At 35.6% G+C, this 13118-nt stretch overlaps 1 protein-coding gene across 2 annotated transcripts in view; it reads right to left on the bottom strand.

The window, feature by feature from the left end:
• The window catches only part of USP32 (ubiquitin specific peptidase 32), a 198299-nt gene that overhangs the window by 129620 nt on the left and 55561 nt on the right, over positions 1-13118 (bottom strand). For both annotated transcript variants that reach the window (XM_027087307.1, XM_027087306.1), the window contains exon 2: positions 6023-6150. In XM_027087307.1, coding sequence (XP_026943108.1) covers positions 6023-6150 — 128 coding nt within the window. The remainder of the gene's footprint in view (positions 1-6022; positions 6151-13118) is intronic.

Below are 13118 nucleotides of genomic sequence, written 5' to 3'. Positions count from 1 at the left end.
TATTGCTCTAGGATAAAACTTGGCAGTTAAGAACCATCAAGACAATAATGCATATTTTTTTTAAAAGTCCATATGTAATTTTACAAGAAGGGAGTGATATATTCTGTTATTATCTTCATCTAAGAGAGCCCTTGGAATCTTTTTTGTCTGGTCTTACAAAGAGAAATACAAAAAGAAAAAAACAACAATGCAATTTGAGAACTAGCATGAATATTACACTGAACGAAAGTGATGCAGTTAAGATAAAGACTAGTGGATATTTTACAGATTCCAGTTCCAGAGAAAGATTTTAAACCAGTATCCTGCTTAATGTTCTACTGTTAGCCATAATGTCAAGACTAGGATTTAATGTAACATGAAAACATTAGCTGCTTTTCTCTGGTTGATATAAACATATTATTTTAGTATATTACAACAGTCAATGATCAACAGCATCAAGAGCTGACAATGGCTAGAGCTGTCAAGAAAGTTGTTATCCATGATGCTAGTAAATCCAACATAAAGGGAAGTAATCAATAATACTGATCAACTAACATCAAAACAAAAAAACAATCACAAATCATTATTCTATGGTCAGATAGTCCCCCTAAACCTAGACTGTCTAGTATTGAATTGGACAAAAAGTTCGTTTGGGTTTTTCCATAACATCTTACTGAAAAACTGGAACAAACGTTTTGGCCAACTCAATAAATGCATGTCCCTAGCCCCAAGGGGCATCTAAATGCATTATGAATATCTCAGCATAAATTTACCAACACTAATGGAAAAATATCCTACTAATCAGCTGCTTGTTTTCACATGTTGACCACTATATCTAAAAACACTCCAGTCTCCATGATTGCTTTTGCTTAAAATGTGTATTTTCCTCAAATTTGGAAAAGGTTAAATGTTCAAAGACTGCAAAGCTAGCAAAGCTAACTGACTTTAGGAGTATGGTTTCCTGGTCATTGTCCTGGTCATTCTTACAATAGGGTTTTGCAGAATATACAATTACTTACAAACAAAACAAAACAGAAACATCAAAATACTCACTGAGTTTATATTATATGCACAACACTCTGGGGCCAATTTTTTAAAAGTCATAAAGTCTGCCCGTCAAGAATCATAACTTAGTTGAGACAAGATTTAAATGAACAATTAGTCATTATCTAATAAAAACATTGTACTACATAGTACAGAGGCAGGCTTTAATGCCTATTAAGAGTTTAAGGATGGGAGAAAAACAGTGCGGGCTAAAATTGTCAGAGACAGCTTTATGGAGGAAGGTGGAGTGGAATTTTTATCCTAGACAGCCATCCAGAATTGAAATCAATCCTGGGATAGAGATTTAAGAGTTTCCAGTTAAAAGAAATAGTTAAGGAGTAGCAACTATCAATTCACTTGCATCGCATATTTTGTAAATGGTGAAAACCAGTTTTAAGTGAATGTGAAAACAAGAGGAAATGATTACAAATTAATACTACATGGAAATGTTTTGTCATTAGATTTCTTTGGGGGAATAGGGGTTGGGAGATGGGTGACACACTAAAGAAAAAACACTGAATAATTAAGAGTTAGTAGCCTTGGTTCAGAAAAGTCCAATTTCCAGTAGAACAGTTTTCCATTCACCTTGTTTTGACCTTGTTTTCTTAATTCCCTCAAATTCCATTCATTTAATATTTTGTTCAAATAACACAGTTATTATAAGCAAGATCAGAATTACATCAAAATATTAACTACACTAATCTATCCTAGAAAATAATGAGTCAAATGAAATCAATGCTTTGATTCTAAAAATTTTAGACTACTTTGAGTTATTTTTCCTTATCCAAAATAGCCTGTCTTGGAATTTATATAGGAAACTCTTAGAAGGATTTTAAGAAAGATCGCAGAAGAGCCATATACAGTCGAATGATTACTTCCTTAGCTTTGCAACTAATCACTTTGTTTAGAAATCCCATCATTTAACAAGATTTTGCTGCAACTACTGAATACAGATCCTCCATTCTATGAGTCTGCCTACCCACTACATCTAAATTCAAACTTCAAAACTATCTGTCCAGATCTATACTTCCATTTTACTTAAAATGTACTATTTCCTCTTTAGCAAATAACTTTATACTCTGCAAGATGAAGCATACTCCCTTTCCCAAATACACAGAAAAGTTGAAGTCTATTTACTAACCTGCCTGTCTTGGAGAGATGCCTGAAATAAGCTACAAGCTCATTTTATATAAATGCTGGAACTATTCCAGAACTGAGCTTAATGGGGTTCACTCATCCTTTGAGATTATTGTATGAGACACTATAAAGACATCCTTTCATGAGAAAATACGAGAGATTAAAGACAGAAGTACCGGGCTTCCCTAGTGGCTCAGTGGTTGAGAATCTGCCTGCCAATGCAGGGGACACGGGTTCGGGCCCTGGTCTGGGAAGATCCCACGTGCCGTGGAGCAACTAGGCCCGTGAGCCACAACTACTGAGCCTGCGCGTCTGGAGCCTGTGCTCCGACAAGAGAGCCCACAATAGTAAGAGAGCCCGCAATAGTGAGAGGCCCACGCACCGCGATGAAGAGTGGCCCCCGCTTGCAGCAACTAGAGAAAGCCCTTGCACAGAAACGAAGACCCAACACAGCCAAAAATAAAAATAAGCAAAAAAATAAATTAAAAAAAGACAGAAGTACTTAGTTCCTTATAGTACTTTAAAACCTACACAGTGTTATATGTACTAATCAATATTCACATGCTAATAGTACTCCTCCTCACTTAAAATAAACCTAGATCTGTAAATAATAGGATAAATTAAGTTCACCATCATCACTAAAAGCATTTATAAAATTTCTATTTGTGCTTAATACTGTGGTAGAGTTTACACACAAAAAAGTGTTAACTACAATGAAACTGAAATTTGAAACTATCATTATGGATTTTACAATTTAAAATTAAGATCATTCTTGGAAAACAATTATTCAATACTTTAATTATTCTAGCCAGTGATGATTCTTAAAAGATAGTCCAAAGGACAGAGACTCTTGAAATAATTTTGGGTGAAATGAAATTTATGAAATATTGACATAAAAATGACACTCCAGGGAGTTCCACTTCCACCTTAGATGTAGAAAGCCTGAGTGTCACTCCTAACCTAAAAACAAGAAAAAGTCATTTAACTATCATATTACATTTCTTGAGCATATCGGAGAACTGAGTTAACAGGGCAACCTGTATCTGACATTTCAAGAAAGATAGATTCCTCCAAAACAACAGCAGGAAGAGGCAGCTACCATGCAAGCGAGTAAGAAAAAAATCAGCGACAATTTTAACAAAGTGCCACTAATCTATTTCCTGTCTCCATAGATTTGGCTATTCTGGCCATTTCATACAAATAGAATAAAAAAATACATGGTGTTTTGTATTTGGCTTCTTTGACTTAGAATGTTTTGAAGGTTCATCCATGCATGTATCAGAAAACTTCATTCCTTTTTTATTAACAATATTCCATTCTATAGATTAGATATACCACATTTTGTTCTATCGATGGACATTTGACTTGTACACTGAAAACTATAAAACATTGCTGAAAGAAATTAAAAATCTAAATCAATGGAAAGGCATTCTAATTTTGTGAGTCAGAAGACTTAAATATTGTTAAAATGGCAATACACCCCAAATCAATCTACTGATTCAATGCAACCCCTATCAAAATCTCAGCTGCTTCTTTTGCAGAAATTGAAAAACTGATACAAAAATTCATATGTAAATGCAAGGGACCCAGAATAGACACAACAACTTGAAAAATTAGAAAGATGGGGAAATGACACTTTCTGATTTCAACACTTACTATAAACCTAGAGTAATCAAGACAATATGATACTGATGCAAGGATAGACACAGAAAGCAATGGAATAGAATTGAGAATCCAGAAGTAAAACCTTATGCTTATGATCAGTTGATTTTCAACAACAGTGATAAGACGATTCAATGGGAAAGAATAATCTTTTCAACAAACAGTTGCTCGGACTATAACAGAGAAGAAAAAACCTGACTCCATATTGAATCTATTCCTTTAGCTCTAACCTTTGCGCTCTGTTGCCTGTGCTTAGTCATGCAGGTTTTGCACCTTTCATAAAAGAATGTTGCCTATAGCCTAAAATATACAAGATAGCCCATTCTCAAGGCTCTGACTTCTTAAAGGTATAACACTTTTTCATTCATATAGAGATAAAATGTTGCCAAACAGAGAATAAGATTTGTCTTGCAGGAGGTCTAGGAACATTGTGATCAGACCTCCGTGGACAGCTGCAAGAACAAAGGCACCAAGAAGTCTGCAACAACCAGCCATACCCTCTCCCCTTTTACTATAAAAGAAGCCTGAATTCTAACTCAGGGAAGATGGTTCTTTGGGACACTAGTCCACCATCTTCTCGGTCTGCTGGCTTTAGGAATAAAGTCGTTATTCCTTGCCCCCACAACACGTCTCTCAATTTATTGAGCTGTTATGTGGCAAGCAGTAGGAGCTTGCCAATTAAAAAATGGACAAGGACCTGAATGGACATCTGTTTATAGGTATGTAGATGTACACAAGTAAATCTTTATATATGATCCAAAGAGATAAATCAGATATTCTGATCTAAGTTTTCCCAGCACCATGAATTTACAGAGACTGACAGTTTTGACTTTAAGGAAGAAGCTAAGGGAAAGAAAGGTTCAAGTTAGTATACATTTGAATTTGGAAGCATCTTGTTTTAAATACTATGGATTCAGTTTAAATCCCTTCCTCTAATGGGCAAGTTATATTATCTCATTAAATTGCTAGTTATATCCTAAAATGAAAAATTCTGAATTCCAAATTTTTATATTATACTAGCATTTAAGACAAATAAATTAAAAGAAAATAGGAAGGGCTTCCCTGGTGGCGCAGTGGTTGAGAGTCCACCTGCCAATGCAGGGGACACGGGTTCATGCCCCAGTCTGGGAAGATCCCACATGCCGCAGAACGGCTGGGCCCGTGAGCCATGGCTGCTGAGCCTACGCGTCTGGAGCCTGTGCTCCGAAAGGGGAGAGGCAAAAAAAAAAAAAGGCCCCAAAACCAAAAAAAAAAAAAAAAAAAAAAAAACACACAAGAAAATAGGAAGATGAATTCATACTGAAAAAGAGAACCAATAAATAGTATCAGGAAAAAAACTAATCCTGTCATAAATCCAAAATAATGACAGAGCAAGAAAGTACGTAATTTTACACAAGAATACATGTAACAGAATTAATGCAACATATATCCCCACCAAAAAAAAAAAAAGATTAAAACACACAAAAAAGCAATAAATGTAATTTCTATATTATGTAAACCATAAGATTCAAAAGCACACAGCACGGGTTAGAAATATCAACTGTCACTAATTAGGAATGGTGAATCAAGGTTTTATGAAATTCACCAAGCTTAAAATTCTTATTATAATTTTCACTGTTTTATTAATTTTTTTATCATTTCACCTTTCGAATGACATAATACATATCTGTGTATATACCTATAAAATAGTGAACTTAATGTTAGAAAGGGGATATTTATATCAACTTAGCTCATTTTATCTCTACCTAAAAATTTTTAGTAGAATTTAAATAAGCCTTTACAAATTCCAAAAAGCTAGTGTTTCATGTACAACATTTAATTTTACAGAATTAATTTAATTAGGTTTTACTATATAGAAAGGTTTTAAATTCAAAATTTATAAAAATACTCCCAACATAAAAATTATATGTCAGGGTGATGAAGTTTATAAGAATAAGAAGCTAGTCATATAAATGGTCCCATGATAATAATCAGTGGCTATTAAAGCTCAGAAGCACACAGAAGCAGAATTGCAGCTCTGCAGTACTCCCATTTGGCCTCTAAGAACACAGCCATATTGACATCTAAAACAAGATCTGTTAACCTACTCAGCAAGAAAAATAACTGTAGGGAAGATTACATCTGTCAAGACCAGGAGAACCCTCAAGAATTCAGGCTGGTGGTAACTATCTCACAGGAAAACCTAGAACATAAAGATTACCTCAGCAACTTTTGGAGGCACTCCATCCCCAAGCACTTCTCTGATGAAGCAGTGCTGGCCCATGTAATATGAGAGTCCACAGGTCCTCTTGAAGGCATCTTTCAGTCGTTTCAGCTCTACATCTGTAACTGAAATTCAGAAAGAGAAGATGGGTAAGAAACTAGAGGAGAAAAGTCATCTCTCAAAATCTTTACATTTTTTCAACCCAATTCCTAATAAAAATTGGCAAATATTATTTCTCTTTCCAAATAAGTCAAATAAACCCAAAGATATTTTTCATAATTCTAATATCTTCAAATCTAATCTAGAGAATAAATATGCAAATTCCTGACCCACTATTTTCAAATGACAGAACATTAAATTATGCATACAAGTTTTAGGCAGGGGTAAGGAAGAGGTAACAAGTACTTCGAATTAGCAAGTAAGCTAAATGGCCTTAGACGCTGGCATTAATATGTTTTTAGCAGCAATGCACTCATTGCCTCTGGGATAAAAATTATATTATTTCTACTCTTTGAGCACGTATCTATCCATGCAGAAGACACCCCCTAAGTTTAGTTTAGACCGTGTCATCATCTACAAAGAAAGCAACCTATAAATAGATGATTCTAATAAACTATAATTTTTAGACACCCACTCTCAAAAAAAAAATTACTGAGCCATTACTTTATTTTAGGCATTGAAGCCTTTTTTCCACTGAATAGAACAATCTCTGTCTACAAGGACAGAAAAATAAATACTCTTTAGTATTATGTGGTCAGTACAATCGTCACTATGGAGGCACAGAATTAGTACCTTTATCCCATGCTAGAGAAGAAAGACAAGACTTCTGGACAGAGAGGATGATTACTTAAACTTTTAAAGGCTAATCCAGGCAAAATGGACAAGGGCATGCCAGGCAGACATAATAGTTTGTTTCAAAGTATAATGCATAGAGCATGATGTATAGAGTGTATGGAGAACTGTATGTTCCTAGAACAAAATGAATAAGGCAGGGAGTAGCAAGTGATAAACCTAAAGCAGTTATTGACCAATTCAGAGAAATTCGGTTCTGTCATAATAAGGAAGGGATTCCGTCAGACACAATTCAGATACAAACTCCAGGCAGACAGGAAACAGGACACAGTCAGATAAAATTCAGATAGTTTACCAGTTCTATAGAGAGTGGAACAAATGTGGAAGCAAAAGATAGACTGCTACTAAGAGAAGAAAAGGAGGAGCTAAATCTGGAAATATTTAGAAGGAAAAGTCTGTAGAATCTGAAGCTTGACTAAAAGTAGAAGCAATCTAGAATAACACTCAGGATTCTATCCTGGGAAACTTGAAGGATGGTATTAGCATGTAGAAAGGGAATGTATGAAAAAGAGTAAGTGAGGAAATGGGGACTTCCCTGGTGGTCCAGTGGCTAAGACTCCACACTCCCAATGCAGGGGGCCTAGGTTCACTCCCTAGTCAGGGAACTAGATTAGAGCCCACATGCTGCAACTAAGGGTTTGCATGCCACAACTAAAGATTCTGCATGCTGCAACGAAGATCCTGCACACAGCAACAAAGATCCTGCATGCCACAACTAACACCCAGCAGAGCCAAATAAATAAATTTTAAAAATATTTTTTTAAAAAAATCGTGAGGAAGAAAAACAATGACAAATTCTGATAAGGACATACTGAAAATGAGGAACCTTGGGGAGATCCATTGGGTTTTTACAATTATGAGTGTAAAGCTTAGGAGAGGTTTGATGAGAGTCATCAACCTATAGGCGGCAATTAAAGCCATGAATGAAGAGTACAAATGAGACAGAGACAAAACTGGGAGAAACCAAAGCTTACAGTACCTGTGGAGAAAGAAAAAATACTCAAACAAGATTGACAAGGAATAGTTAGAACAGGAAAAACAAGAGTGTAGTCTCCAAAGGACAAGAAAAAGGGCTGGTCTACAGTCTCAAGTAAGGCAGAAAGGGCCAGCAAGATAAAGGCTAAAGAGTGCCCTGGCACATAGATTATCATTCAATGAAAGTCTGTGGTAGGGAGGGAAAGTTCATGAGTTCAACAACCTGTAGGGCAATGATAAAACAATAAGAACTAATACTTGAATAAGTAGCTAGAAAAAGTATGAACACTAGATGCTTAATTCATTAAAAAATGAATTCATAATATTAATAGCCCCAAGTTACTAATTTTGTTTCCTTTTTAGAATGCAAAAGTGAGAAACAGAACAAAGCTCATTTTATAAATTACAATAAAAAAGAAGAAATTACTTCAGCTACCAGAATACCTATTTCTTCAATATGCCTAATTTTCATTAATGGTTTTACTAACAAATTAGGATGCTCATAGTCTAGTGGAGGAGGCAAGAAAAATCAATCATTGTGATATAAAATGATAATCTTATACACTGTTGGTTACAGATATTTGAAGGACTGTTTGGTAATATGTTAAAAAAATAGCAACCAGATGACTAATGAATTTATTCCCTAATAACAGGAGAAAAGGTACATATAAGCTTTTTAAAGCATTTGTAAAAGCAAACAATGTCCATCAGCAGAAGACAGATTGAATAAGTTATTGTATATGCACAAAAGAAACTATCAGACACTAAAATACTGCCAGAGATCCATAATTACTGAAAATAAATAGTATTTTTATTCAATATAAACAAGCTAACAATTAGTTCATCTGTAGATAAGGAATACATAAAAGCATTCATTGTACAAGTGAAACTTTGAAAACTTTAAAAATAAAGATTCAGGCAAGATGGAAAACAAAAGAGAATCAAGCCTAGTAAAATTTTAGGGTAGGAAAACATAATATTAATGCAGTTATTTTAGTTTTAGAAAGAAAAAGCAATTTCTGGAAAAAATAGAAAACTGAACACAAGTGGTTTTTCTATCTCCTCTCTCTCCAAAGACTTCACTAAAATTACAGCAAGAATAAAAAAGGACATAAACTCACAAGGACAAAGAGAATAGGAGAAAAAAGAACTGAGGATCTAAGAGGCAGTCAATTTTTTCTGGGGAACATTAGTGTCTGGAGGAGTGACTGACCTGAGCAGATAAAATAAAATTGAAACCTAAGCACCAGCAGTTGAGAAATGTGAACAAGAAAGTGAACTAACTTACTCTGTCTAGAGCACCCAAAAAAGACTCGAATTCATTGTACCAGTTAACACACAAAAAAAGGGGTGAGGGTAAAAGGTGGGATTGAAGAGAAATTGGTTGAAAATTATATGAGGAGTGCTTAGACTCTCGGGTCCCTTGCAGCACAACACAGTCACGCACCAATCTACCATCTACCCACCCCTGCACATCACTTTTAGATGTAGATATATATCAAAAACCAGAGATACATTCTCTGGAGACACTGACACAGAAAGGCTCCATACATGGAAACACCAGATTTAGCTAAGAGCTATAGGAAGGACAATGAGGTATGAAAAAAGGTGAAGATTAAGTGAGCATTTGCATCCAGCTGTCCTCCCTTGCCTTATTCTCACATATATATCACCTGGGCAGAATCAATGAGGATTCTTCTCTGAAGAAAGTAAATGATTCTAGAACAAAGACCTACTGTTACTGACATGGGGTGAGGGGAATGTCTCCATTCCCCCTTTAGAAATGGCTGGGTTCCCAAAAGGAAAATCCACAAGTCAACAAGTGATATACTCAAACATGTAAGTGTTCCAGTCAATCTTCTAATGCATCACTCTTTAAAATAAAAAGGCAGTTTGGCAGTTATTATAAAGTTAAGCATATACTTACCTTATGACCCAATAATTCCACTCCTTGCTATTTACCCAAGAAAATACTGTACAGAAACATACAAAGGAGCTTTATTAACAATAGCAAAAACACTAGAAACAACAACCCCTTGATCCTTGAACAGATGAATAAATAAATGTGGTATATCCATACAATGGAACAGTATTCTGCAATAAAAATGAAGAAACCACTGATTCATGCACCAACATAAGTGGATCTCAAAAACTATGCTGAGCAAAATAAGCCAGACACAAAAGAACATATACCATACGACTGCATTATATAAAAGACTTAAAGAGGCAAAACTAGCTGTGATGTCAAAGACAGTGGTTGACAGGTGGTGAAGTGGGGAGTATGTATGTGGCTGGAATTGCAGGGAACAGACACTGCAAAGAGATAGGAGGGAACTCTTCTGAGTTGATGGAAATGTCTTATATATTTGATTGGGGTGGTGGCTACAAAAGTGAATATGATTGTCAAAACTTACTAAACTGAATACTTAAAATCTGTGCATTTTATTGTATGTAAATTATATATCAATAGACTGAAAAAATGAATGAACTGCCAAAGAACACCAAAAATTGAGGAAGATTCCAAAAAGAAAGGTACCAAAACAAACAAATGGGGGAAGGGGGAGGGGTGAACAGAAATAATGAAGAAAGAAGAAAAAAATATGAAAACCTCCAAATATTCTCAGAAAAGGAGAAAAAGAAAATTGCATCCAAATAAGAATAGGGTACTAGAAAAATATAACAAGGAAAAAGTACAAACAATCTCTCCTATACCTTTTCCAGAAAGCTACAGGAGAATGTCCTACAACAAAATGAGGGGGTAAACAAAGGAAAGAAAAAGGATCCAGGAAACACTGACTGTAGCATAAGAGAGGTAAAGGGAATTTCTAAGATGATTATGATATGATATCCCAGCAGGACAGCTATGCATAAGCCTAGAGAACAAGACTAGATTAGAAATGAAGGATTCCAGAATAAAAAAGGAAAGAATGACAGTAAACTAATACATTTGGACAGTAAACTAATATATTTGACCACAATGGGAATAGCTTAAAGAGGTATTTCACCTTCAAAAAATAAATCTCAAGGGCTGGTTTTACTTTAGGTTTTTCCTAATCTAAGGAACTGTAGAAACATTTCAAGTCCACCTATAACACCGTCATAAGAGTCAAGAAACTAACCAGAATCTTATTGAAAACTACAGAAACAGAACTAAAATCCTTCCTCAAACAGGAAGTAAGTGTGAATGAAAGACAAGGGAACACCCAAGGCAAAGAACAAAGGGAGAAAGTTTTCTTTTCTCATATCAAAACAGATTTTCAAGAAAATTTAACACAAATCTCATCCAACAAAAAGCCTTGGTGATTTCAAGACATCTCAGTTTTCAAAATATTCCATTAGTGAGAATTAGCAACTCACACTCAAATACCAAGATATGGTAAGAAAAAGAAAGTACTTGATAATCACGTAATGATTATAGCACAAAAGTAAAAGCAATTACACAGAAAGGGCAAATACTGAAACAGAGATAAAACAAAGATTATGGTTCTCACCACAGAAACAGAATCCTTCCAGTAAGACGTTCCTGAAATGCAATCAATCAATCAACAAATCATTAATTAATTAAAGGCTACTGTGCCCTTACTGATCATATGCCCAAACACTGTGCTAGGCCATGAGGAACACAAAACTAATAAGACCTCCAAGTCTGCTTTCAAGGAACTCACAGCTAAGAGACAGATTCATGAATAAACAATGACAATATAGTAAACATAAAAGACATAGTTGTGCACAGAGGAAGAACATCTAAAAAGGGGGAAGAGTGCTCTAAAACTACATTACTAAGCACAAGTTAGAGCAAAACAGATAGCTAGGTGCATCTAGTGATTATTTGCATATATACTTTCTATAAAGATCTCCTTGTGAATTCTTTTTACATTTGATCATCTATAGCATGACATTCTCAAGACCTATTTGATCTATAATAAACCTAATATAGCAACTTATCAGCATAAACAACCTAATCACCAGTTTTTAAGAGAAAATGGTAGTCTTCCGAGCTAAGTAAGATTTACAGGTTATATCAGTTGATATAACTGTGACTAACATGGCTGATTTGAGTTAATTGTAGCCACGAATTAGTGCTTCCTGGACACCTTCTCATCCAAGACTTTCCCACCCTTTCTTACCACTTGGCTTTCGGAGCAGGGTGAAAGGCAACAGTGTACTGTGGTGAGCTAAGGTGAGGACACTGAATTCACTCCAGGCAGTCTATGTCTCGCTGAAGGACTACATATTCAGGGCCATGGGCGCTGACAAGAAACCTGTGCTTCTTTAATACTCTCCGCTATTTCTGAACCACATTTCGTCTGATCCTTTACCATCACTATCAATAAATATTGTCCAAATAAATGAAAATATATGTGTAATTCCAACTCAAAAGGCCAGAAACATAAGGCATCTCCCTTACACTTGACTATTCTCAGACCTCACACTGGGAAGAAAAGCTGTATGAATAAAAATATTCTGTAGCTCCTCTGCTCTGGAACACAAGTTCAAGCATAAAAGGAATTACTGGTGGTAGTAAAGACTGATGATGCAAACCTCAAAAACGGAAATACCTACAGGGAGCAGGAGGGTACTATAAATGATGAAGTGGGCCAGGTGGGGTCTGTGGAACCCTAGAGAGCACATATTCCTCCTACAGCGTGAAGCTGCTACTAAGTTCCAGGCCTATGCTGCAATGTGGCAATGAGGAAACCAGGAATATAAATTTTTTGTGAAATCTCTCCATATTAAAAGTGTTAGCAGCTAATATTAAAAAAAAAATTAATCAACATGCAGTCTAAATATGGCCCACCAGCTGCCAAGTTTGGCAACCTCTGGCCAAATGGTTAAGGGCACAAGCAAAATATATGTATGTTCGAATCCAACACGGTCACTTATATATATATATATGTATGTATAAAACAAAGACAGAAAAACAATGGATGCCCAATAATGACAGTCTGTGGGGAGGAGGAGATTTCTAGCAGTAATGAGAGCAGCCCCTGTTTACTTTCTACTCCTGACTCTGGAGGAAAGTTGTGAAAATGAGGACTGGAGAAAGGAGGTAAAAGTCCAACAAACAACAACAAATTTTTCTTCCCCTATCCTTTTCCTCCTTACCTATAGACTAATGTTACCATCCCAGCAGATCCAGCTGCCACCTAACACTGGAACAAAGGGGAGGGAAGGAAAAGAGAGCAAGCAGAAGAAGAAGGGAGATATCAAGAAGAGGAAGGCAATTTCTGTAGGTTTGACAGACAAGCATACAGAAAGTATTGTC

This window comes from Aethalodelphis obliquidens, unplaced genomic scaffold (assembly GCF_003676395.1).
Source record: "Aethalodelphis obliquidens isolate GAN/ISIS:26980383/991018 unplaced genomic scaffold, ASM367639v1 scaffold58, whole genome shotgun sequence".
NCBI lineage: Eukaryota > Metazoa > Chordata > Mammalia > Artiodactyla > Delphinidae > Aethalodelphis > Aethalodelphis obliquidens.
The sequence above is the reverse complement of the archived record's forward strand: the minus strand, read 5'-3'. Positions and strand labels throughout refer to the sequence as shown.